This window comes from Camelina sativa, chromosome 1, assembly GCF_030686135.1.
Source record: "Camelina sativa cultivar CO46 ecotype springtype chromosome 1, ASM3068613v1".
NCBI lineage: Eukaryota > Viridiplantae > Streptophyta > Magnoliopsida > Brassicales > Brassicaceae > Camelina > Camelina sativa.
The window spans coordinates 13,193,209-13,220,385 of NC_141880.1; the positions used below are offsets into that span (position 1 = coordinate 13,193,209).

General features: G+C 33.1%; 3 protein-coding genes and 1 pseudogene across 7 annotated transcripts; 3 read left to right on the plus strand and 1 right to left on the minus strand.

The window, feature by feature from the left end:
• The first annotated feature begins 10,861 nt into the window (after nt 1-10,861).
• LOC104790448 (putative disease resistance protein RPP1) lies at nt 10,862-15,406 on the plus strand. 2 transcript variants are annotated; one of them, XM_087458214.1, is made up of 5 exons: nt 10,862-11,510; nt 11,661-12,765; nt 12,887-13,171; nt 13,414-13,948; nt 14,085-15,406. In XM_087458214.1, coding segments are annotated over exons 1-5 (2,538 nt in total). In that variant the 5' UTR covers nt 10,862-10,899; the 3' UTR covers nt 14,087-15,406. The 2 variants fall into 2 exon arrangements, with proteins under 2 accessions (XP_087314340.1, XP_010514507.3); XM_010516205.3 differs by having other exon boundaries at nt 13,414-15,406.
• Nucleotides 15,407-17,816: 2,410 nt separating this feature from the next.
• On the plus strand, nt 17,817-19,723 carry LOC104790465 (uncharacterized). 2 transcript variants are annotated; one of them, XM_010516227.3, is made up of 6 exons: nt 17,817-18,211; nt 18,308-18,453; nt 18,655-18,814; nt 18,904-19,002; nt 19,093-19,175; nt 19,256-19,723. In XM_010516227.3, the coding sequence occupies exons 1-6, from the start codon at nt 17,867-17,869 to the stop codon at nt 19,389-19,391; spliced, it is 969 nt and encodes a 322-aa protein (XP_010514529.1). In that variant the 5' UTR covers nt 17,817-17,866; the 3' UTR covers nt 19,392-19,723. The 2 variants fall into 2 exon arrangements, with proteins under 2 accessions (XP_010514529.1, XP_087314353.1); XM_087458227.1 differs by having other exon boundaries at nt 17,848-18,211; nt 18,638-18,814.
• Nucleotides 19,665-25,998, minus strand: LOC104790454 (long chain acyl-CoA synthetase 8). Of its 3 annotated transcripts, none has more exons than XM_010516217.2 (15): nt 25,728-25,998; nt 25,458-25,526; nt 25,275-25,336; nt 23,134-23,400; nt 22,511-23,029; nt 22,354-22,434; nt 21,987-22,259; nt 21,684-21,815; nt 21,417-21,590; nt 21,104-21,333; nt 20,774-20,891; nt 20,558-20,689; nt 20,340-20,474; nt 20,033-20,239; nt 19,665-19,950 (listed from the first exon to the last, which is right to left on the minus strand). In XM_010516217.2, the coding sequence occupies exons 5-15, from the start codon at nt 23,015-23,017 to the stop codon at nt 19,786-19,788; spliced, it is 2,154 nt and encodes a 717-aa protein (XP_010514519.2). In that variant the 5' UTR covers nt 23,018-23,029; nt 23,134-23,400; nt 25,275-25,336; nt 25,458-25,526; nt 25,728-25,998; the 3' UTR covers nt 19,665-19,785. The 3 variants fall into 3 exon arrangements, with proteins under 3 accessions (XP_010514519.2, XP_087314343.1, XP_087314345.1); XM_087458217.1 differs by having other exon boundaries at nt 23,134-23,501; XM_087458219.1 differs by lacking the exons at nt 25,275-25,336; nt 25,458-25,526; nt 25,728-25,998 and having other exon boundaries at nt 22,511-23,133; nt 23,223-23,477.
• Nucleotides 25,302-26,200, plus strand: LOC147949865 (COP1-interactive protein 1-like; annotated as a pseudogene).
• The last annotated feature ends 977 nt before the right edge of the window (nt 26,201-27,177 follow it).

A 27,177-nucleotide genomic window follows, 5' to 3' on the forward strand; every position in this document is an offset into this window, starting at 1 on the left:
ATGACATATATCATGACCACTTGCATCTAAAAATCAGTGATCATGATAAAGTGGAATAAGTTATTTTATAATAGTCTATAGGTAGATAGGATTAAATTCTACAAAAAAGAGCATCCAGAAGACCATGATTGTATCTTGACAAAAGAGAAACTGAAACCAAAAAGGGACAATGGATAGAAGATTGGAGAGCTCACCACCACTTGTTGAACTTCTTGTTGATCTCTTTTGCTTGTTTCTTTTAGACTTCTTCCATTTCAGTTTGCTTGAGCAAGAGCTCCTTGATCTCTATCTTCAAAGCCTCTTCCATCTCAGCTACTAGCTCTTTGATCTCTTTATTCAAGACTTCTTCCATCTCAACTGCTAGCTCCTTGATCTCTTTCTTCAAGGCTTCTTCCATTTCATCTTAGTTAAGCAAGAAATCTTTTTTGCTCAAGAAATATTCCTTGAGCTCTTTGATGGATTTATCAACTTTATATGAGTAGAAATTTTGTACGAAATCAATCGTTTTAATTCTTCTAGGGAGATCATTGGTAAGTTGCTTAGATGAGAGTGGAACACTTGAATATTGTCAAGTTTTCATCTATAAGCAGATTCCATAATGTTAGAAAATTGCAATATCATCAACAAATTTGTTGTTTTTGCGAAGATGTTGTTGTTGAAGCATATATAATATGTTGGATCTAATTTTAATTAAAATAGATAATATCCCGCGCATATATGCGAATTGTTGTATTAGTTATGTTAATTCATTTTAGTTTATGTAATAATCATAAAACTATGAGAATTTCTGAGATTTTTTTTAAATAAAGTTTTTTAAAATGGTATTTCTGAAAAGAGGTATTGAAAAAGATGTGTTTTTGAAGTTCTCTCTAAAAATACATATATAACAAACAAATTTCCTAAATGTCAATAATACACTTTAAGTATTCAAACCATACAATATCAAAATATACCACTTATTTTAAAAATATTGTTAATGATAAAAGCAAAAATTTACTACGATATTCAAAATTTAATAATTAAATTTCACAATTATTTTTTAAGTATCCATAAAAGATATTTCCTATAAAATCATATGAAATGCAATAAAAATTCCAAAGATTAATTTAATTTTTTATCTCTTTTTATATTCACCTTAATCAAAACTATATTGCTAGGTTATAAATTCTAATGATTTCCTCTTTGTAGTAAAATTTTAGAAATGGAATATCAAATTGTTTTTAATATAAAAAATCATTAAATTACAAAATTTTGAATTAAATAAACATTATAATGATCTTTATATAATTATATTTTGGATCACAAGAACTAAATATAATGATCATGAGTATACAAAAAAATGTATTACAATTTTTTTGGAGGTAAGAGAGAGTTAAAAAATTTGATTTAATAATTCTATTATAATAGTTTATTTTGTTAAAACATTGCATGTTTTAAAAATAAAATAAATACACATGAATGAAGATGATTTCTTTAGCTTGATTCTCTCATTGAGCTTTGATCAAAATTAGTGTTATTAAATCTGCATGGATAATTGATCTTTTACAGCCACCAAAATTTTATTCTATATACGTAACTGGAAATTGAAAATAATAAGAAGACAAAGAAGCAAGGAAGAAATATATACAAACAAAGAAATAAAATTAAGCATAATATAAGAAAAATCTAACAAAATATATAATCACACTCTTACCATGAATTTTGAACCCATGCAAGAACATAAACAAAACAAAGAATATACTTAGAATTTGAGATATGGTGGATGATGATGTGAGAATGGTTATTTATAGGATTTCAAGGGATGGAAGTAACATTTCTAAAATATTTTATTATACATATGTAATTGAAAATTAAAAATAATAAGAAGACAAAGAAGGAAGGAAGAAATACATAAAAACAAAGAAATAAAATTAAACAAAATATAAGATAAATCTAACAAAGTATATAATCACACACTTGATGTTGGTATATTTTACCATGTTTCACCACTGCTTATTTACACCTTTTTCATAATTTACTAACTTGTTTTGTCATTTTTGAGTAGTTTAAAGTTTGTTTGTGCATTAGAGTAGGACTTGCATTGCATTTGCATTGTTTCTTTTTTTTACAGATTATTTCACTAGAAAAAAAACTCTACATTGATAGCATATTGTTATAACACGGTTTGCTCAACTGCTATTGAAGGTAAGTTACAATTTTGGTTATTATATAATAGCGTTTTAGTAACGCTATTATATGATTTCAATAAGCAGGAAACTAAAATCTCTAATTCCGCCAAATACTTAGCCAAAAATTAGACTTTTTGCCTTCATTCCTCTCTATGTTCCCTCTTTCTCGATAAACCCTATGAGATAAAAAAAAACAATATCTCGGGCATAATTCTCTCAAACCCTAAAATTGGTTTTCCAGTCAGCTCTGTCATCTCTGTTGTCTCCATTGTAGAACTATCGGTAATAAGCCGCGACATCACCATAATTATTGGTGGCCCTAATTCCACCAATATTTGTCGGCGTTGAGCTCAAATCGAAGGCAAATGTCTATCTTACTCTGTTAAATTCTTTTTTTAATCTGATTTTTTTTCTTTAATCTGATTTTATCACCAGTTAAAATCTAATTTGGATCTCTTCACCAGAATCCGGGTGCGATCGTCTCAATTATACCCATATTTTGTATTCATTGATTGAATAATATATGTCTGTGTTTAAAAATTTAAATTATATCATATGCAGAAAAAGTCTTAAATTTTATCAACTAAATGTAGTGTATAATAATTTAAATAACTTATATATAAATTCAATTAAAATGAAAATTATTCATATATTTATATATGTTTGAATTAGGTAGAAAACTTTTTTTATCTTTTAAAATTTACCTATAATTGATTTGGAAATTTTGGTAATTAATATTAAAAATAATAGTATTTATTGATATTGTTTCCAAAATGATGATTTGTTTACGAAAAGTGGTGCAAAAATAGTAGTATAAATATTAGGGGACAAATCATCTTGAAAATCTAAATGGATTTCGAATCCCAAATAATTATTTCACTCCTACGTAATTTACGTCTGGCATATCATCAACTAGTTTGTCCTTTTTTCGAAAATTTGTTTGACTTGTGCCTGTGCAGTATTCGTCTCACCTTCGGATTTCATTGTCAAACTCAAACGTCACTAGTTTTTATCTTTTCTCCGAAGAAATATCCAGATTATTAAAATTATAAACCTTGCATCACACTAATTAGGAGTAGAACCCCATAACTTTAGGAATAATTATCAGAACCCCTATCTATAACTTATCACAAATTTAACCTTTTAATTTATTATCAATTTTCCCTATGTTATATGTCCATTATATATCCATTATATATTAATTGAGAAACATTTTCATTTCATGCTTAGGGGTGTTAAAATGAATATGAACCTATGAGTTTATCCTGTTTATCTATTATTTTAATAGGTATGGGTTAAACTTTTATACTCATATTAGATTTTAACCCGTGGTACACTGCGTGCATATAATTTTTATTATTATTTATATATTTATATTGTATTCGTTTGTTAAATATTAGTTGTTTTGCGAATAGAGGAATAACTAAATTTTCGGACCGTTTGTGCGGTTAAATCTTTATATTAATTATTTAACCCGCAATATAATTCATGACCATTTGTTTGTTATATTTAGTTTTTTTGTTTAGTGTTTGGGATTATATTTTGATTTTTAACTATTATAACAAAAAATAAGAGATTTAAATACATAGTAAGTCATTTATACGCTATGATTAATTCACATTTTTTAATGATTTAATTATTTTACACAACTTTAGTTTAATAACCTTAATATTTTATGTCAAATGTTCTAATATTAATAGCGTTGAAAAATAATAAAATGAGGATTTAACCCGTGTTAGCACAAGTTTAATGATATTTTATTAATTTCGACATGTCATCTTTATAACTCATCTACTATATAATCATATTATATAGTTTTTATTTTTTTTAATATTACATATTCGTAATATTTTAAAATTTTATTAAGTTTATATGTATTAATTATAATATTTAAATAAATGTGTATCGAAGTTTTTTTACGTTAATAATCAAAGCTCACAGGTTTTGGAAAACAAAATAGGAATCAAATTGTTGTTTTTTTGTTTGCAAATGATTCAGAAATAGAATATATTCAATACAAAATAGAATATGTGGTTATATCATAATTTATGTTTCCATATTGATTATGCTGTATTTTTTTTAGTTGGAATGATATGTAAAATATTTAGGAAACAAAATCTGAAGTAATACTATTTTTGAAAAATATTTAGGGATTAACTTTGTAATTTTTTTTTTATATAAATACAAAATAAAAGGGTAGAATCCAAAATGTACTTCAAAAATGTATATATAGATAAATAAATGAGTATTTATGGGTTCGTCCAATGGGTTTGTTGGTTTAACGGGGTAAACCTAATTAGGGTTATAGGTTACCCATAGGTTAATCGAAAAAAAACAAAAAATAATATATATATAATATAATGACTTTTTATTTTGATTTTATGGATTTTTGGCTTTAGGATTTAAGGATGTTTTTCTATTTTAATATCTGATATTATTTTCTTAAGCTTGAAAACTTTGGTTGGTTTTATAATTCTACTTTATATAATATGTTATGGATTTAATATAAATTATTTTATTTTATTTTATTTTATTTTATTTTTATATGGGTAACCCATATAACCCAATTAGCCATTGAGTTTTATATTATTGGGTTTGTGTATAAGTTCAACCCATTATAATAACTAGGTCGGGTTGAGCCCTCCCACGAAAGTCTCGAACCCACATGGGTATGGGTCGATCGGGTTACCTAGTAGTTCATATTATAAGAGTGAGCTATACGACTAATGGTGTTTTTAATAATCCATTTTTGATTACTCTATATGTAGTAAGAAAAAGGTGATTAATTCGAAGGGATTAATATAAATTCAGATTTCTATTTTCATGAAATCTACATGACATCCAAAAAATCATCTTGATCTAATTCAAACCATAAACACTTTATTAGAGAAGAAGAAACACTAACCTTGATCCATTGCTTTCCCTATGCTTGATGATGGATCCAAGTCTTCAGTAATTGATTTTCTCTTCCCTTACTTTTTATTGTCTTCACTTGATCTTTGATGAAGAAGATCAATAATCTCTTTTTTTCTGGTGTGTGTTTGGTTTGGTAGTGTTTCTCACGTTACGAGAATACAACCGTTACCGTAATGATTCAACAGCCACACATATATATACATGTATATACAGTCGCATTTGAAGATATGTACTGGTTCGTCATAGCATCCCTTAATTGTACTGGTTTAATAGCACCCCTTAATTGTACTGGTTCGTAATAGCACCTCTTAAATGTACTGGTTCGTAATAGCACCCTTTAATAATGCATAGACATAACATATACATGTATATATATTATTTATATAATATAATTAAGAGAAGGGAAGAGGATTATCAATATACCCAAATTCTAATACATTAATCGAAACCGATTCATCACAGTGTCTTCTTTAATATTAGAATCCATAATGTTAAATATAAACTTGAACTTTATTATTAAACCGTAAGACACATAGGCCACATAGAATATAAAATATTCTTACATTCTCCCACTTGGCTTTTGTGTCAACTTAATGGTTTAATACCTTTAATGCGCACTTTAATATCAAGTTCTCTTAACCTTTAATGACTTAAATAAAATCAAACTAATCGAATCATGGCGGTTACACACCATTGAACGACATGATCTCTTCCATGTATCACAAATCAATTCCAATTTTATATTATTCTTTTAAATTGATAAAAACCTTAATTCTCAAAACAGTTATGTTATCTGTAAACCATAAATGTGTACACATACTTTAATGATAACATGTCTAATAAAAACAGAAACATAACTTTAAGTGAATTCATAGTGTCTCATACATAATAAGCATCCTATAACCAAAACAGCAAGGTCTTATCTATAACACTCATACGCTCTACATGGCCAATGAACACATTGGGTGGTAATCCCTTAGTTAGCGGATCTGCAACCATCATATCCGTCCTAATATGCTCAAAAGACACTCTACGTTTCCGCACTTCTTCTTTGACAGACAAGTACTTTATCTCCATGTGTTTAGCACCTTTTGAGTACTTGTCATTCTTTGAAAAGAAAACAGCTGCGGAATTATCACAGTAAATTCTCAGCGGCTTATCTATGTTATCGACAATTCGAAGCCCTGAGATAAAGTTCTGCAGCCACATGAATGAATTGTGGCCTCAAAGCATGCCAAAAATTTGGCCTCCATAGTGGAAGAAGCAATGAAAGACTACTTTTCACTTTTCCACAATATTGCTCCTCCAGCTAACAAGAACAAATATCCAAACGTCGATTTCCTACTATCAACGCATCCGGTATAGTCTGAATCTGAATATCCAATGACCTCGAGGTCATCAGATCTCCTGTATGTAATCATGAACTCTTTGGTGCCTTGCAAGTACCTTAGAACCTTCTTTGCAGCCTTCCAATGGTCCATTTCGGGATTACTCTGATATCGACCCAACATACCAATAGCAAAACTGATATCTGGTCGAGTACATGTCTGAACATAGTTCAAACTCCCAACCACTGATGCATAAGGAATTATTTCCATTTCTTTACGTTCTAATTCATTTCTTGGACATTGCATTTTACTGAACTTGTCCCCTTTCTGAATTGGAATTTTAGCAGCAGAGCATTCATTCATTCTATATCTCTCTAAGACCTTATTGATATATCCTTTCTGAGACAAACTTAGCAATCCTTGTAATCTATCTCGAATTATTTCTATTCCGATCACATAAGATGCCTCACCCATATCTTTCATTTCAAAGTTCTTAGATAGATATTTCTTTATATCATGTAGCATACCCATATCATTCGTAGCAAGCAAAATATCATCAAAATATAAGACTAAAATTACAAACTTGCTCCCACTGATCTTTATATAGATGCATCGGTCAACGATAACCTCTACAAACCCATATGACGTAATGGTATCATTAAACTTCAAATACCATTGTCTAGAAGCTTATTTAAGTCCATATATTTACTTTTTCAGCTTACACACCAGATGTTCATTTCCTGTGGCAACAAACCCTTCAGGCTGATCCATATATACTTCTTCCTCAAGCTCTCCATTAAGAAATGCGGTTTTCACATCCATTTGGTGAAGCTCCAGATCATAAATGAGCCACCAAAGCCAAAACAATTCTAAGAGAATCCTTCTTTGAAACTGGAGAGAAGGTCTCTTTATAGTCAATGCCATCTTTTTGGGTGAAACCTTTGGCAACAAGGCGAGCCTTGTATCTTTCAATGTTACCTTTCGAGTCGCGTTTAGTCTTAAAGACCCATTTAGAACCAACGATTTTGAAACCAATTGGCAACTCTACTAAGTCCCAAACATTATTATCACCCATAGATTTTATTTCTTCTTTCGCAGCAATAGACCATTTTTCAGAATTGTCACTTTCCATGGCTTTTCGGAATGTGTTCGGGTCTTCGTCAATGCTTAAGTCACATTCACTTTCAACAGCATAAACCATATAGTCATTTGAAATGGCAGATCTACGGTTCCTTCCAGATCGCCTTAATGGTTCTTGTGGTACACCATTTTCTTCATGAATAGCGACAGGTTCATTAATTGTCTCTTCATCCATTGGGATTGGTACATCATCATGTTGTTCTATCGCCTCATTTGACTGTACTGAAACAATAGGAACAACAACCTTAGGTGTGACAACAGGTGAAGGAACTTCAACCTGAACTTCTTGAATGTCCACCTTTCTTGGTTCACCACTCCCACTAGTTTGACCATTTTCAATGAACTTAACATTTCTCGTTTCAACTATTCTCGTACTATGCTTAGGAAAGTAAAATACATACCCCTTTGATTTTTCCGGATAGCCAATAAAGAAGCCACTGACAGTCCTCGAATCAAGTTTCTTTTCATGTGGATTATATGGCTTTACTTCTGCTGGACATCCCCAAACACGTAAATGTCTTAAGCTTGGTTTCCTTCCCGTCCACAGTTCAAAAGGAGTCTTAGGAACTGCCTTACTAGGAACCCAGTTTAAGACATATGTTGCAGTCTTTAATGCATATGTCCACAATGATAGGGGTAAAGAACTATTACTTATCATGCTCCTAACCATTTCCATTAAATTATGATTCCGCCTCTCAGCTACACCATTCTGCTGAGGAGTACCAGGCATTGTATACTGTGCACAAATGCCTCTACTCTCAAGTAGCTTTGTAAATGGACCAGGGCATTGTCCATTTTCTGTGAATTTTCCATAAAACTCACCACCTCTATCAGATCTCACTACTTTTACTTTTCTATCTAATTGTCTTTCCACCTCATTAATGAATATCTCTAGGATATTCACAGACTGAGACTTTTCATGCAGAAGATAAGTATAACCATAACGTGAGTAATCATCAATAAAGGTGATAAATTATTTTTCACCGCTCCAAGATGGAGCATCAAACTGACCACATATATCGGTGTGAATTAACTCAAGAACTTGAGTACTTCTTGTGGCTGGTTTCCTTATAATGTGTTTAGTCAGCTTTCCTTTCATGCAGTCTACACACACATCTAGATCACTAAAATCCAAGTGAGGAAGAATTTCATTTTTTACCAACCTCATAATTCTTTCCTTGGAAATGTTACCTAGTCTTTGATGCCACAAGAAAGCTGAACTTTCATTAGATGCACTACGCTTAATGCCTTGACTTTCAATATTAAACAACGATTCAGAAAACTTTATATCAAGATTGAAACGATAAAGTGAATCAAACAAAGTACCACTTCCATTAAGGTAACCATTTCAGTACAATGAGAAAACACTGTGTCCAATCTTAAAAACAAAACCTAAATTGTCCAACCTACTAACGGAAACAAGATTTCTAGCACACTCAGGTACATAGAGACACCCTTCAAGATCTACATGACATCCAGTGTCCAAGATCAACTTATAAGTCCCAATGCCTTCAATTCGTGCCTTCATTTTGTTTCCCATGAACAAAAATTGTTCAGGTCCTCTTATGGGTTGAATCAAACTGAATCCCTGTTTAATATGAGACACATGAGTAGTAGCACCAGTATCTAACCACCAAGTATTTTTAGGCACTTTGACAAGGTTCAATTCAGAGCAAACATAAATATGTTGCGTACCTTTCTTTTCGAACCATGCCTTTCTTTTCGGACAGTCTTTCTTGAAGTGCCCCATTTTCTTGCAAAAGAAACACTTCTTTTCCTTCTGGATTTGACTTTCAGGGCCTTTCATGAAAGCTTTATCCTTTATCTTGTCCTTCCTACTTGGTTTTCCTTTATTGCTGCTAGCATTTCCATAGCCCACAAGATTGACAACATGATCCTTCATTTTCTTAATTCTCCCTTCCTCTTGAACCAACATAGCCTTTAACTCCTTAAAGTCCCATTATTTTTAATGGTGTTGTAATTCACCTGGAACTGGCTAAACTCAAAAGGTAGAGAGTTCATAATGAATTGGACCAAGAAATTCTCATGAACTTCCATTCCCAAGGTTGACAACCTTGCTGCCAAGTTAGACATGTGGGTCACATGATCATGAATTGGCTGAGACAAGTCAAACTTTTTCGTAGTAAGCTCATTCATGAGACTTCCTACAATCGACTTGTCAGCCAAATCAGATTGTGAACACTCCTTAATTTTCTCTATGAATTCCCTTGCTTTCTCTATCTTAGGCATAGATGGCTTAACACTTTCTGCCATCGTCATTCTCATGAGGTTCAAACTCAGCCTGTTAGATCGCTCCCAAATCTATAACGAGACTTTTCAGTTTCAGAGCTATCTGCTGTAATGGTTGGAGGTTCCTCATCCGTTAGTATTGCAGAGTCCAAGGCCATTATACCCAATGCAAACCGGATCTGATAAGACCATTCACCGTAATTCAGCCCATTGACAGAGTTAGCAGATGCATACAAGTTTGAAGAAGCTGCAAACATGTAAACATGCTTACCTATTAGTGTGTTGACACTTTTATACAAACTTTTAAGGCCTAACTTAAATTTAATGCATGAATTTAAATAACCTTTGGACAATATTTAAAAACAAGTCCTTTAAATGATGCTAAATTTATAATTTTATAATTAATCAAATCACATATTAATCAAATAAACATGTTATCTTTGGGTATACATATTATTGAATATATTAAAAAGATTAATTCTTTTCATATCATTAACTATATTCGGTGATCCACCTTTAGGTGATCTTCAAGAATATAGATACAGAGCAAAAAAAAGAAAGAAAAAGCGGATTGAAGAAACATATTCTTACACAAAAAAAGTTAAACAAAATAAAAAATCTTCCATAAATTGAAGAAGGAGCGGATTTTTTACTTAGTTTATACATAGTAGTTTGATCTAAACATAATCTTACAGATTATATATTTGGTTTACACAAACAAATTTTAGATCCTGAATAATAACTCTACTCATAATACTAATTTTATCTGCATAGATTTGTCCCGCACTATATATGGGTTGTTACCTAGTAGTTCATATTATTGGAGTGAGCTATACGACTAATGGTGTTTTTAATAATCCATTTTTGATTACTCTATATGTAGTAAGAAAAAGGTGATTAATTTGAAGGGGTTAATACAACCAAAAAAGCTTTAAGGTAATGATTTGTAATAACTAGAAACTTAAGGGATTCGTTAAAGGTTTTTATGTCTATCTCAATAGTCAAAAGACTCAAAACTATAAGAATTTCGCAGATTCCACCAAACAAGCCTTATAATTGATTTTGAGATCCTCTCTGGCTCTCTCTATCCTACTATAATGAATTCTTGTGCTAATTTCTTTCGTTCTTGTGCTACTGCAATATTGATCTTAACGCTTTTGTATACAATGGTTATCATGTTTTGTAGAAAATTCAGATACAATACCGAAAACAAAATAGTACCAGAAAACCCAAAAAGTCTTATATCAGCTTCTTCTTTGCCTCGTAATTGGAAACACGATGTCTTCCCGAACTTCCACGGGACAGATGTCCGAAAAAAATTTCTTGCTCACATCCTAAAAGAGTTCAGAGGAAAAGGGATCGACCCATTTGTTGATAACGAAATTGAGAGGAGTAAGTCAATCGGTCCTAAACTCATAGAAGCTATCAGAGGATCGAAGATCGCCATAGTCTTACTCTCCAAGAACTATGCTTCTTCGTCATGGTGCATGAACGAGTTGGTGGAGATCATGAAGTGCAGGGAAGAGTTAGGTCAAATAGTGATGACCATTTTCTATGAAGTAGATCCAACTCATGTAAAGAAGCAAACCGGAGATTTTGGAAAGGTCTTTACAAAAACTTGTAAAGGTAAGACAAAGGAGGAGATTAAGAGATGGAGAAACGCATTGGAAGGTGTAGCCACAATAGCTGGAGAGCATTCTTGCAACTGGTTTGTCCTCTCTAATTTTCCTAATTATATTTTATTCAGAGTTTTAAAAAAATATTTCAGACAAGCAATTCCATTATCTTTGGATATTTGTGTGAATTTTCTTGACCAAACTAATTAAGGGATGTTATATATATACGCCTTCAATGCTAGGGATAATGAAGCGGCCATGACCGAAAAAATAGCTACTGATGTTTCGAACATGTTGAATAACTTCACACCAACAAGAGATTTTGACGGTTTGGTTGGAATGGAAGCTCATTTCAAAAATTTGGGATCTTTACTACGCCTAGATTTGGATGAAGTAAGAATGGTTGGGATTTGGGGTCCGTCTGGTATCGGTAAAACCACCATCGCCAGATTTCTATTTGACCAAGTCTCCAGCAGTTTCAGGCTTAGCACAATTATGGTGAATATCAGAGGAAGTTATCCAAGACCGTGTCTCGATGAGTATAATGCACAATTGCAACTACAGAACCAAATGTTGTTTCAACTGATCAAACAGAAAGATACTATTTGTCATTTAGGAGTTGCACAAGAAAGATTGAAAAACAAGAAAGTGTTACTTGTTCTTGATGATGTGGATCGGTTAGGACAATTGGTAGCCCTGGCGAAAGAAACTCAATGGTTTGGTCTCGGCAGTCGGATTGTCATCACAACAGAAGATATAAGAGTTTTAAAAGCACATGGAATCAAACATATATATCAAGTAAAGTTTCCATCAACTAGTGAAGCTTTTGAAATCTTTTGTATGTCTGCATTTGGAAAAAAGCACCCGTATAACGGTTTCTATGAGCTTGCTTGGGAAGTTACAGAACTTGCTGGTAAACTCCCTTTGGGATTGAAGGTTCTAGGCTCCACTTTGCGGGGAATGTCCAAGCAGGAATGGGAAAATACACTACCAAGGTTAAGGACTTGTCTTGACGGAGAAATTGAGACCGTTTTAAAATTTAGCTATGACGCTTTATGTGATGAAGAAAAAGATTTGTTTCTTTATATTGCCTGCTTTTTCAACTATGAGAACACTCGGAAAGTGGAAAAACATCTTGCAAAAAGGTTCTTGGATGTTAGGCAAGGGCTTCACATTTTAGCTGAAAAATCTCTTATCGATATAGGCATGGGAGTGATAGAGATGCATAACCTACTAGTGCAACTAGGTAGGGAAATTACTTGTAAGGAATCTACTAATAACCCAAAAAAACTTTATTTTCTTGTTGATCAAAGCGAGATTGGTGAAGCACTCAGTGATGATACAATAGTAAGTTTTTAATATTTGTCTTTCATTGATTGTGTTTTCTTCAAATTGATTTGCATATCTTACTCATGTTTTTTTTTTTTTTTGAAGCTTACTCATGTTTCTAATTTTGACCCTTTTACAGGATAGTAGACGTGTTATGGGGATAGATGTTGACCTATCTACGATTGAGGATGAAGTAAATATTAGTGAGAAAGCTCTTGAGAGAATGTCTAATCTCCAATTTTTGAGATTCAGAGGCAGTGAATATGGTGTCCATACCGACATATTGTTTTCGTTACAAAAAATTAGATATCTACAGTGGATCCATTTTCCGATGACGTGCTTGCCTTCTACTTTAAATCCAGAGTTCCTCATTGAACTTAACATGCCAGACAGCAAGCTTAATAAGCTATGGGAAGGAACTAAGGTAAGAAATTTTTTAATTTCGAATGGATTTATCTTACCCCTTTATAATCATTACAAATCGATGGCATCTCCTCTATCGAAAATTTCATATTATTTCTCTGTTAAGAATTTTTTTTTTTTTATTTATCGTATCTTGTTTAAAGTCATACTAGTTCACATTTCAATATGATTGTAACTTGTGTGTATTGTTTCATGGTGTTCAACAACTAATTGTATCAACATATTCTTATTTTGTTTGCCCAGCCAATAAAAAATCTCAAGTGGATGGATTTGAGTCGTTCGGAAAACTTGAAGGAGCTTCCTAACCTTTCAACTGCCACTAATCTAGAAGACTTGATTCTCAATAACTGTTCAAGTCTTCTAGAGCTTCCTTCTCTTGAAAAACTCAGCAATCTCAAGTCTTTGCTTCTTAGTGGATGCTCAAGTCTGTTGGAGCTCCCTCCTTTTCATGAAAATGTCACTGATCTCCAGATTTTAGAATTGTCTGGTTGCTCAAGTCTAATTGAGCTTACTTCCTCTATCGGGAGTGCCATAAATCTCCAAAAGCTGTTTCTAAAAGGTTGCTCAAGTCTAGTGGATCTTCCTTGTTCCATCGGGAATTTCACTAACCTTGAGAAACTAGATCTTAGCGGTTGTTCAAGTCTAGTGGAACTCCCCTCATCTATCGGGAATTTGAGTTATCTTGAAGAATTGGATCTTAGGAATTGTTCAAGTCTGGTGAAGCTCACTTCTTCTATTGGGAATGCAACCAATCTCCAGAAACTAAATCTCTCTAATTGCTCAAATCTTATGGAGATCCCATCTACTGGGAATGCGACTAATTTGCAGCAGTTGGATATCGATAATTGCTCTACTCTTGTGAAGCTCCCTTCTTTTATTAAGAACGCAGCTAATCTTTGGTTATTTTCTCTCAGAAATTGTTCAAGTGTTGTGGAGCTCCCCTCTATCAAGAATGCCTCTAATCTCCACAAATTGGAACTCATCAATTGCTCAAGTCTAGTGCAGCTCCCTCTTAATATAGGAGATATCACTAATCTCCGAGAGTTCAATCTATATAACTGTTCAAGTCTGGTGGAGCTCCCTTTTTCTATTGGAAACCTTCATCTATTGCGTATTTTGAATGTGGTTGGATGCTCAAAGCTAGAGGTTATTCCATGCAACATCAACTTGGAATCTCTTGATAGACTTGATCTCACTAACTGCTCGCGGTTGAAAAGTTTTCCTGAGATATCCACAAACATTAAAGATCTCTATCTTGTTGGAACTGTAATAGAAGAAGTGCCTTCATCAATCATGTCCTGGTCTCGTCTAAACTATTTGAGTATGTCTTACTTCGAAAACCTCAAGGGATTGCCACATGCTCTTGACGTCATCACCGAGCTACATATGACCAAGGATATACAAGAACTTTCTTCATGGGTTAAGGGACTCTCTCGTCTAACTCGGTTTGTAATAAATGATTGCAAATTGCTGGTATCACTCCCACAGCTATCAGACTCCCTATCACACCTAGATGCAGAAAATTGTGACTCCTTGGAGATACTAGATTGTTCTTTTAACAATCATGAGATTCGCTTCAACTTCACTAACTGCTTCAAGCTAACTGACGAAGCAAGAAGACTCATCATGCACACATCAACTCGTCAACATGCGATCTTACCCGGCCGAGATGTGCCTGCTGCCTTCTTCAATTACCGATCTACCAGAGTTTACCTAACAGTGACGTTAAATCAGAGGCCTCTTGGTACATCGTCCTTGAGGTTTAAGGCATGTATCGTGCTGAACAAGGGTGATGTTAAAACTTGTGCTGATAAGACTTCGATGTCAGTATATATTTACATCAATGGTCTCAGTGTTCCATGTGGACCAAGTCGCCATATTCTACATCCACTTTTGTCAAAGCATTTGTACATATTCGAAGTTGAAGCAGAAGAGGTAACTTGCAGCTGCACCGAGCTTGTCTTTGAGTTCTTAACAAACAGTGGCAAATGGGGGATAGAAGAATGTGGTGTGCTCCAAATCTAGGTCATGTGCAGAATCTGAAAATTCATGGAGTTTCCAAAGGCAGTGTCATGAGAATCTGAAAGCTGTGTGTATCTGCGTATAGTTCTTGTCTCTTGAAGTTGAGGTTTCTAACATATCTTGAGTGTCTTGGTCAACAATCAATCCACCCATATCTGGACGAAAACATTTGGGGGAGACTTTTTGTTCTATGATATTTAATGGTTTGTTAGCATGTTTTTGGAGAAGATTCAACCGTGTGTATACTCGTAGGGGTGTCAATTGGGCTGGCCGAACCCGGTCCGGTCCGAAATCCGCAAAACCCGCTTATATTTGAGTCTGGCCCGATCTGGCCCGAAATATGACAGGGTTACAGGGCTTTTTGAGCTTTTTTGGACTTATCTTACGGATAAAAAAATCAAACTTCTAAGTTTATAACATGTTATAAAAATCAATGTTTAAAAGTGCAATATAAAAGAAATAAATCAAACTTAGGGGTGGGCATTTAAACCGAACCGAATCAAACCAAACCGAACCAACCGAACTCAAACCGACCTAAACTAAACCTGAATGGTTCGGTTTGGTTCGGTTTATCTACATTTGGTTTGGGTTGATCTACATCTACACTCTAACTATTCGGTTATGTAACTTTAAATCCCAACCGAACCAATAACCCAATGTGTTTCTTAAATTAATTAATTATATTATTAAAATTATAAATTTGTCATCTTACCTATTACCACTTGCATGTAATTGGTTTCTATTTTGTTTGGTTTAAAATTTTCTAATAAAATTAACTAAATATAACTATAGATTCAATTATATTTAATATTAGGTATTAATTTTATTTTCTAGCTTTCCTGATTAATTTGATTAATTAACTATTATAAAATCATAATCAATTTTATTTTGTTACATTATTTGATTTTTAAACCGAATTAAAATCAAACCAAACCAAACTCAACCAAACATAAACCGACCTGAACACACACCAAACCAAAACTAACTTTGGTTGAGTTTGGTTAGAGTTTTACCAAAACCAAATAAACCGAACCGAACCGAACCTAAACCAAACCCGAACTTAAACCGAAATGCCCATCCCTACTTCTAAGTTTATAACATGTTTTTAAAATCAATGTTTAAAGGTACAATATAAAAGAAATCAATTAAAAATCAAATAGCTCATCTATATTCACTAACACCAACTCAATCTAATATAAAAAAATTAAAACCAAATAATTTTTTATACTTTAACTAAATAAAAAATAATATAATTCATAGAAAATATCACAGATAAATATTTTAAAAGTATTAAGTAAGGTTATTAAGTAAACATGAGAACTAAGATTAGAGTTTTAAACTTTATTATAATAAATCATTAATCAAATATTGCAATCAAGCAAAAATGTTAGCCAAAAAGTACAATTATATTTATTTAAGGGTTTTTGGGCCGGTCTGAACCCGATCAGGCTAAGCCCTAAAAACCCTATAGCCCGAAAGGTTCGATTTTTTCTGAACATATATATTTATGTCCGAGCCCGATGTTTTTCAGGGTCGAGCCGGACTAGCTCGCGGGCTTTGACCCTAATTGACATGCCTATATACTCTATACTTTAGTGATAATTATCTGATCGTCTATTAAACATACTAAATGGAGAAGAACATTACAATAATAAAAAAAATTGTATTATTTCACAAAATAAAATTTAACTAGGAATAATTTTGGAGTACTTTTAGATCAATATAGGTGACTTTTTAGATTGTTTGCTAGAACAATTCATAATTATTTTAACACATTTAAATTTTTAATTTTATAATTTCAAGTTTTCAATAATGTTCATACTAATCATACATTATTAATAAGCCACCATATCTTTTATGTTATTTTACCATGTTAATTTTGGAAATCCAGTTTTAGTAATCTTCTTTCCAAACTTTTTGTGAATTATTTACATTAAACAGTTCAAAGAAAAAAAAACATGTTAACTCAGTTTACGAACCAAAATACTATTATTTATATTTCAAATTAATTTTCTATTTTTATTTACTTATACACTTAGTTGATTAGACCGAAATTAATTTTTATATATGTTAACTTATATTTTTAGTTATTCCAATATAATTCTAAAAAATTGTTAGAAATACCATACCATTACACACTCGGTTTATAAATTATTAGATATTCTATTAAGTTCTGTCAAAAATCACATGGATTTATATAGTCACTCAAATTTAGCTATTTAAATATTGATTTATTTAATTTTGAATTATATTTGTTTTTTTAGAAATACCTTAAACTAGCACTAAAACAAGTTTTATGGACAATTGTAGCATACATTTCATAAATTTCTAAAAATAGCACTATTTAATATATTAAAATATATTAAATTAATTTTTAGAATATTTTTTTAGGTATGGGTTCTCAATTTCACATTTAGAATATAGTTTTGAGAGGTAAGATTTAGTATTTTGAATTTAAAATTTAATTTTGAAAAATTAATCTTAAAATATAGTATAGTGCTATTTTTAGAATTTTAGGAATTTTAGACTAAATTTGGAAAAAAAACTTATTTCCGTGTTACTTTTGAAAATTTCTCTATGTTTTTTCCAACTAATTTTAAATTATATTAAAATACAATTTTAATAAATCCGTCTAATTTAAAAAAAAAACATTTTGGAGGAAGAGAAGAAAAAAATGTTAGAAAGCATTAGCCTCATCTCCTGCAACTTCTCTCGTCTTCCTCCTCTTCTTAAACCCTCCACACGATCTCAAACCTTAACACAAACCCCAAACCTCCTTCTTCTACATTCAAAAGCTTCTTCACCATTTCCAAAATCTTACAGAATTTCCCTTTTCTCAAAATACGAGAGGAAAGACACATTCTTCCATGTCTGCTGCAAAAGCTCGTTAAACAACCCAGAACCAGACAAAACTCAAATCCAAGATGAAGGAAGAGATTGGTCAAGCTCAATTTTGCTTTTTGCGCTTTGGGGTGCGCTTCTGTACTATTGCTTCAATCTCGCTCCTGATCAGACACCTGTACGCATCTAAAGCCTAAGCCTTTTTAGTGTGATAGATTGGTGGAAAACTTAAGATTGACCTCTTAGATTTGATCAATTGTGATTTTTTTTGCAGACGCAAGACTTGTACTTTTTGAAAAAGCTCTTGAATTTGAAGAGTGATGATGGTTTTAGAATGAATCAGATCCTTGTTGGGTTATGGTACATCATGGGTTTGTGGCCTTTGGTATATGGCATGCTCTTGCTTCCCACTGGTCGAAGGTATCTTTACTTATATGGCTTCTTCCTTTATCCTCTTTAGAGAGTTAAGTAAGTAGAACACTCTAAGCTGAAATGAAATAGAGAAAAACTAGTAGTTTAATGTTCTCTGATACCATATTAGAGATTGTTCAGTGAAACTTTCTCATCAACTCTTATATTAGTGTTATATTCAATCTGTTGATAGATGCGTTTGTTCGACAGTAAAACCCCGGCTTGGCCATTTGTTGTGCTTTCGTTTTTCGGTGGTGTATACGCTTTGTTACCTTATTTTGCCCTGTGGAATCCTCCTGCTCCTCCTGTTTCAGACACTGAACTGAGAAAATGGCCTTTGAATATTCTGGAATCAAAAATAACTGCTGGGGTAAAAAGATCTCCCTCTTTTTGTAATCTTGATTCATGTCTCTCGCCTTTTGGTTTTCATTACTGAGAGTTGACACAGATATGCATCAGGTAACTCTTATTGCAGGACTAGGTATAATTCTTTATTCAGTAGTTGGTAATGCTGGTGACTGGACAGAGTTCTATCAGTACTTTCGAGAGAGCAAATTCGTAAGTTCGATATGCTCATTCTTTTCCGGAAATGCAAATCATCTCTTTGCTTATATTTGACATAACAGGACTTAACCTTTTAAAATGCAGATTCATGTTACGAGTCTCGATTTCTGTTTACTGTCTGCATTTGCTCCGTTTTGGGTTTACAATGACATGACCAGCAGAAAATGGTGAGTTCTATATAAAGCTATTTATTGTGTTTACTCAAGACCCTTTTCTTTTCTATGAACATACACTGCTTCTTTTTCAGGTTTGATAAAGGCAGCTGGCTTTTACCGGTATCAGTGGTGCCATTCTTGGGACCTTCTTTGTATCTTCTCCTACGACCATCAGTATCAGAGACGACTGCTTCCAAAGATTCTGCATCATCTGACGCAAATCAATAGCAACATCAGCGCTGTGCTTTCACTCGAACTCGATGACAAGAAAATTGTCACGGAGTTTCCAAAAGCCGAGGAAGGTTTCTCAGAGACCATCAAATTTCTGATTCATGAGGGCCGATGATAGTAAGATTGATGAAGATGGTAAATCACCAGTGCTACAAATGTATATTAGAAGAGGGAAATGTAATTCTGGATCATCAGAACAAACTACTTCAGCTCCTTAACAATAGATTCAGTACTACAGTGATTTACTTTCTTCTATTGCTTCATTACCGATGCAAATGTAATCAGATCAATATTTTGATTAAAAAGAGAAAACATGTTTATTGTAGGTATAACGAGAAGTGGAAATTCAAACTGAAATATATGGAGTTTGTCACAAGTCAAAGAAAATTGTTTAGGCATACAACTTGCTGAGTTCATCTTTGAATTTGGCCTTAATTTGCTCCCTCTTTATCTTGAGAGCAGCTGTGACTAATCCTGACTCCGGTGTCCACGGCTCCGACAGCAACTTGATCTTTGCTGGAAGTTCAAACTTTTCGAGTTTTGCCGCTTTTCCGGCCTGAATTGATAGCAGTTTGGAGTACATAAATTTTAACCAGATGTAAGTATGGAAAACCTGAGACAGCTATTGAAATACAAACCTTGGTAAGAGACTGTTGAACCTCCTTGACTGCATCACCGTTCTCGCATAGCTCAGCGAAGTCACTGTGTTTAACTCCGGCTTCCTCTGCCCATTTCCCTAATGCTCCGTGTGATGCAACGACAAGAGCTACACAGTAGCTGTTCATTGGGTCAGCATGTACCATGATGTTATCAACGTAGTTGCTTGAACCCAAAGCTGCCTCCACCTGTGAATCATACAATTCAGACAATAAAAAGGCATGAGGCGATAATAATATCATACCATCCTCATTTCTCCATGTAGAATTTAAGTTTTGTTTGGCAAACCTTTCCGAGAGATACGTATTCCCCGTGTTGAAGTTTAACAATATCTTTCTTTCTGTCAATAACTTCAAGACATCCATCAGGGTGGAATCTTCCAATATCTCCGGTGTAAAACCACCTCGTGCCCTTCTCATCAACCTGCATTTGTCATGTTGACCCTCAGAAATCCATTTAGCAAGTGGGTAAACTAAGCTCCCAGGATATGCAACACAGTGCTTTACCTTGTAAACCTCATCGGTTTTTTCTTGATTGTTGAAGTAACCTGCTGTTACACTGTTACCACCTACCACAATTTCCCCTCGAGGCATTGGTTTGTCTGAAATTCTGTAGCCACCTTCTTCCCAAGAAACAAGCTGCAAGAAGAAATTTGTTACTCATGATTACAAAAATTTACAAATTGTCAACATGTTGTGTTTGATTAAAGATTGTCTGCAAACCTTAATATAGCCGCATGGAAGTGGAGGTCCTACACGGCCAACAGAAGGGTCGTCCCACTCAGAAAACGTAGCTCCAGCACACGTCTCAGTCAATCCATATCCTTGACCGATGGGAGCCCTAACAGAAAACAATGCACAGTCACAATCAGAAAAAAGTCTAAGCCCAAGCATTATGAAGTTGCTATGAAGAATACAGACAAGTACAACCATACCAACGTCACTAATGATGTGAACACAAATTCAAACGATTTCAATGGCATTTTCCTAAGTTAACATGGGACAAGACTCGTATGCAAATGTCAAAAGTGAGACCACAGAGGATTCTCTTACCCCATACAGATATTGATGAAGCGTTGCGAATCAGGAGATAGAGGAGCCCCTCCACAGAGCATAAACCGGATGTGTCCTCCAAGCACAGCACGTACTTTCTTAAAGATTAGAGTATCCCACAACATTTTCTCCAGACCCCAGGCACCAAACCAGCTTCCATCCACAGCTGCTAACCGGCGCTTGTATGCAAAGTCAAAAAGGGTCTTCGCCATCCCTCCCTTTTCCTCAACCTAGATTATTACGTACACAAATATAACTGATATAGTAAGTAACTCCAAACATACACACAACATTATTGTCGCTAAGATGGTACCTTTTTCAGAACTCCATCACGGACACGATCAAGAATAGCAGGAACTGCAGTCATGATAGTTGGATTTAGAGCTGAAACATCTCCTTTAATTCCTTTCTTAATTTTATTAGAAGTGTCAGTTAAAGTCATTGCTGAGCCATAACCGATGGCACAACCTGAGGTAAAGACCACAATCTGAAAAAGAAAAAAAACCATGATTTGGTAAGAAAGAGTAAGACAGTAAAGTAATAGTGAAAAGAGAGAGAGAGAGATTGCACAGTAACATACCTCAGCTTCCAGCTCAAACACATGAGCCAAAGGTAAGTATGCAATATATGTGTCATTCTTATCCAGCTTTGGAATAACCTTCATAACTCCTGCAGCAGTTGCGACAAGATTTCCATGGGTGATCATAACTCCCTGAGTGAATACGCAAAATGAAAGCTTAGGATAAACTGCAGAGATAGATTTGCTGGAAGAAAACATAGTATGGTTTCTCATCTCATAGTATGGTATTCACGAATTCAAGCAAACAAAACAAAATGGCACTTGAACACATAACAAAGAGAGAGGACATAGTCTAACACACACCTTTGGTAGGCCGGTACTACCACTGGTAAACATTATAACAGCAACTCCATTCTTCGAAGGTAAGATCGGTTGAACAGGAGTCTTTTGCCCCAGATACTCAACTTCAGAGATGGACGAAACAGTTATGTCATCCATATTATTGAAGTCACTAGGATCAACATCAACTCCACCTTCTTCAATGTAAATAATGTTCTTTACAGTCTTCAAGCTTGAATGTATCGCACACAACTTTTTAAGTTGTTTTGAGTCGCATATTAGAGTCGACACTCGTGTCTGTCAACAATACAAAACTCTATATTCAGAGATCAAGCAACCATGTTTAGTAATAAAAAAAAAACATAAGACATCAAAAACTTCCCCTACCAACCTCATTAAGTGAGTAAATCAAAGCCTCTTCTCCTAAAGAAGCATAGATTGTAACAACGGTTATGCTCTGCCTGAAACATCCCTGAAATTTTAACAAACCTTATCAAACAAATTCAAGCAACAAACCAAACTGCAACCATTAGCTAAAATGAACGAACCTGAAACGCGATAAACCACTCAGCACGAGTATCCGAAAAGATAGCAACACGAGTATCAACATTATGTCCAACATTAACCAACCCGGACGCAAAGTTACAAACACGATCAAAGACCTCTGCATAAGTTTGCCACTTGTACTCTCCCATATGAAGCTTCTCAAACTTCCTGCCGTCACTAGCCGTAACAAACTCTTTACCAATAAACTCTCTAGTCCCAAGCAACCGATCTCTCGAATACTTTTTACAAGACTGCTCAAACAAAGCAGAGATAGTTGTAGCTCCTTCCCAAGGAACAGTAACCAAATCAGGAGAACTAGCATGACGCATCGTGTAACCTTCCTCGCCACCTACTTTAATCGGAACACCTCTCTTTTTCCCCTTTTTGCTTCCGTTCAACACAACGGAGAGTAACACAGGTACAAGTAAAGCAACGACTCCACCTCCTATGATCCCATAGACTCCAAATCCACTCAGAGAACCCATTGGATACACCCCAGAATCTTCCATAAGAGCGGAAAGCTACAACAACGGAAAGGAACAATTTTTAAACGGATCCGATGATCGATCGAGCAAAACAGAATCCAAAGCTAAGGAATCGAAAAGTTGTGGGAATTGTGGGTTACCTACGAATGGGATCAAGGGATCAGTGAAAGGAAGTTTCTTGATGAGTTCTTCGAATCGTATTCCAAAAAAAGAAAGTGAAAATTAAAACCTTTTTCGCTGTTTGAAAACTTCTGTCTGAACAATCCGAAGCTTGTGGACTCTGTCTTTAATCGAGCAGCCGTGGTTTAGAGAGGAATGATTCGTCGGTACGGTGATGGACACGTGGCAGTTGGGTAATGGAGGGACACGTGGATGTTTTCTGTTTGGTTTTTTGTTGCCACGTTTGCCTAAAATTCCGGGGAAGCTGCTTCGTTGAAGTTCTAATAAAGATTCTCCCAGTTCAATAATATGGAAACTCTGATTTTTCAAATCCAGTGGCTACTAAAATCTATACTAAATAAAATGATAAGGTTGTAAGGCTCTACACGTACGAATTAAAACATCCAATCAACATATGAACTTTTATGTCAGCGTTAAAATTTTGGTAAAACTAAAATTTATTTAATTAAAATCTTTCATTAATATATGTAATCATAAAAAAAAAACCACAAATAGTTTTGTAAACGTTCCCAATTTTAGAACACCTAATTTTCTATGATTATATGTTAATATGGTTCTTAGGTTATATAAGTAAATTATAAATAGACATCTAATTACTTAATATTTTGTAAATTACTAGATTTTAACCCGCAGTATACCGCGAGATAATTTTTAAAAAAATAATAACATTTTAATTTTTATTTGTTTTTTATATTTAGTTGGTTTTGTTTAGTTAAATAATAATTTTGTTTAGTTTTTCAATTACTAGAACAATAGTAGGGGAAATAAATACATAAATATGTAATTTATAAGCTATTGTCGGATTAAGTCACAATTTTAAAATTGATTGAATTGTTTTACAAAATTTTAGTTAAATTACCATGATTTAATATGTCTAATATTCTAATATTAGTGGTATTGACCAAATAATTAAATGAAGATTTAACCTGTGTTTCAAAACCGAATTAATAATATTTTATATTTATATTAATGTTAATTCAAACCGTTATGTTAATAACATGTCCCGCCATATAACAACAAACCGTCATATTAGTGGTTTAACCCGTGTTACAAAACTGTCATATTAGTGGTTTTGGTTGTGGGTGTTGTGTTTCGTTTGTGAAGTTGATATTTATACATAGAAAATGCTTGATGAGCAAGGAGTTTACGATCCGTAGCAATAAAAGAGAGATTTTAATGTTTTACTATTTGAGTTGATAACATTATCGCAGAATAATATTTAGTTTCTTAACGCGATATATACTATATTAAATGTATTTCTTGATGCTAAAGTTAAATATATTTGATTATTGAGTTTCTAAATTTGGGTTTCTGTTTTTATGAACTTAATAACGTTATAATAATTATTGCGATTGTAATCATTTGTTATTCAAATACGGCTGTGTAATTTAAATTTAAGAGATCATACAGACTCTAAAGATCTATTAAAATAGTTTTGAAGATTTTTATGAGATTAAAAATTTAATGCGTAGAGTTGTTTTTGGAAAAATCGAAATGTATAAATGTTGTCAATCTATTTATGGCAATAAACGTATCAAATTAGGTCGATTTAAATAGTTCCATTAATTGAGTTTCTACGATATGTTATTTTAGTAATATCGTTAGGGGTTTATGTTGTAAATAAAACAAAGTAAATAAACAAAACTTAAAGGGCATAAACCAAAATGTACTTCAAAAATGTTAATATAGATGAAAAAATTGTACAAAAGAAAAAATATCATATATATATATATATAAGATAACATATATTTTCTTACGCAAAAATAAAGGTAATTTTAGGAATATTATGATATATATATATATAAGATAACATATATTTTCTTATGCAAAAATAAAGGTAATTTTAGGAATATTGGTTGTGATAATGGCCCATCGTATCTTTCAAAAATATAAATTTCTTCTTTCATGTGTTGATGGAAATTGTAAAAAATGTAAAACCCTAAAACATGAACGCCTCTTAGTTTCTTATAAATACTTAAGTGTTTTATTCACAATATGATTATAAATACCTATCGTTTCTTTTTGGTTCGTGCCAACTTTTTTGTTTAAATATACATGCTAATTCGTTAATAGTATTTAATCATAGGTTGTGTGGAAGCACCGTTGTGAAGCCATGCACGAAATTTAGATGTCGTTTCAACCACCGATGTCGAGAAGATTTATCTGCATGAACCAAGAGCATAAACTGATCAACGGTTTGTTCCAAGAACGAGAAGCAATAATCAAGAAGCTAATAGATGACTAAAACTAAGCCCGAGAGATTTTGGAAGAGTACAAGACGTACGGAGGGATAGAGAAGAGAATGCAAGAGAGCGCTATAGATGTTGCATCGAGGGAATTTGCGATTGTAAATCTGGAAAAGACGGTAGAGAGACTACGTAATGAAGTAGGGATGAAAAGAGAGGAGATAGAGAGCTTGATAGAGAAGATGAGTAACATCAAGGTTAAACTCCATTGTCTAACCAGAAACTGAGAGTAACAGAACAAGTGTTTACGGAGAAAGAAGGAGAGTTGAAGAGAATAGAAGGTAAGAATTTAGAGAAACAAGCCTTACTCAAAGAGAAGATCTCAGTGAAACATGAAACATATCGAAGTATGAGTATGATCAAAGAGATATCAAAGATAGTGAATTCAACAATACTAAACCGATTACAATCCCTGTCTGAAAAATTTGAGGACAAGTAGAAAAATTATGTGGAAAGGGTGATTGATGCGATGAAGATTCTTTTGATGGCGAAGAAGTGTGTGGTAGAGATGAAGAAGGAGAAGGAAGAGGTGGAGAAGAAGCTTGAAGTTCATGTAAGATAACAAGAAAGAGGAGAAGTGAAGGAGACATTGTTGGGATTAGGAGAACATAAATTAAAGAGAAGCAATAAGACATTTGTGGGCACAGTTGCGTGTATGGATTGAACACCAAAAAGACCGTTGTGAGTATCTTGAAGACGTTTTCCCAAAATATTTTTGGCAAAAAGACAAAGACAACCACAACGAGCTTCAAGTGACTGGTTCTCTTTTCGTAAACGGTGACTGGAAATATTGAGACGTGGAAAATCAAATGTCTTAAAGGCCATGTGTGGAACTCACATATTAATAGCATGAATTATGTGTTTTTTTTTAATGCACTATAAAGTACAAAAGACCATCCACAATGTTAAATAAATCAATGTTTAAGCATAACAATTTATCTTCAAAATAGCTGCTGTAGTTTTATGCAACCTGCCTCTCAAATCCAGCAGTGACGTACTGACGTTCTCCACACTTCTAGACCATCTGTGTGTAACGCAATTGTATTAAGTGGACTGCTTTAAAATTTGAAGTATTATTATGTCATGGAACAATATTGTAATCTTCTCCTTGATGACTTGAATTGTAGTTGATATGTGAAAAGAGCATATTGAATATTGATATATTGTTGTGATGTTTATTTGAATAAATAGAAGTTTATATATTTTATTAATAAAATATATATATTTTTTGATTTACATTATAGTATCTGAATAATGTGTTTGCAATAAAATAGTTGTCTTAATAATAATTCAGAGACTAAAACTATTATTTTTGTCATGTGTTAAAAGTATATTGTTATCAACATCAATATGTAGAAATAATATTTTTATGATTATTTTGTCCATATATGATTTTTACTTTTTTTTTCTTAGTGGATCTCTTTGTTCCTTCTGAATAAGCATAAATGATACTTAAATATATTAAATAATATTTGTCTTAAAAAAAATCAAAATAAAGCATTATAGTATTGTTGCATATTATATGACATTATAAACCTATTTAAAAACAATCAATAAAAATACGCGCGGATTAATAACCTAGTAGTTATAAAAAAACGTAATAAGGATCAATATTCAAACGTTTCATTCTTTACCAATTGGGAAAGATTCCGAATTACCAATAAACTTTCGGTAATGTTTCCAAAAGTGTGAAATATACTTAACTAGAATTTCTACGTGGGGCAAAATTTTGAATTAAAATATTTTTTATCAATATAA

Coding starts and splice junctions, on each gene's coding strand:
- LOC104790448 (XM_010516205.3), top strand. CDS start 10,900: ATGAATTCTTGTGCTAATTTCTTTCGTTCTTGTGCTACTGCAATATTG. Junction 11,511..11,660: donor GGAGAGCATTCTTGCAACTG/GTTTGTCCTCTC, acceptor CTTCAATGCTAG/GGATAATGAAGCGGCCATGA. Junction 13,172..13,413: donor AGCTATGGGAAGGAACTAAG/GTAAGAAATTTT, acceptor TTGTTTGCCCAG/CCAATAAAAAATCTCAAGTG.
- LOC104790465 (XM_010516227.3), top strand. CDS start 17,867: ATGTTAGAAAGCATTAGCCTCATCTCCTGCAACTTCTCTCGTCTTCCT. Junction 18,454..18,654: donor TTGCTTCCCACTGGTCGAAG/GTATCTTTACTT, acceptor TTTGTTCGACAG/TAAAACCCCGGCTTGGCCAT. Junction 19,176..19,255: donor GACATGACCAGCAGAAAATG/GTGAGTTCTATA, acceptor CTTCTTTTTCAG/GTTTGATAAAGGCAGCTGGC.
- LOC104790454 (XM_010516217.2), bottom strand. CDS start 23,017: ATGGAAGATTCTGGGGTGTATCCAATGGGTTCTCTGAGTGGATTTGGA. Junction 21,334..21,416: donor GTGATGGAGTTCTGAAAAAG/GTACCATCTTAG, acceptor GTAATAATCTAG/GTTGAGGAAAAGGGAGGGAT. Junction 20,475..20,557: donor AAACCGATGAGGTTTACAAG/GTAAAGCACTGT, acceptor TGACAAATGCAG/GTTGATGAGAAGGGCACGAG.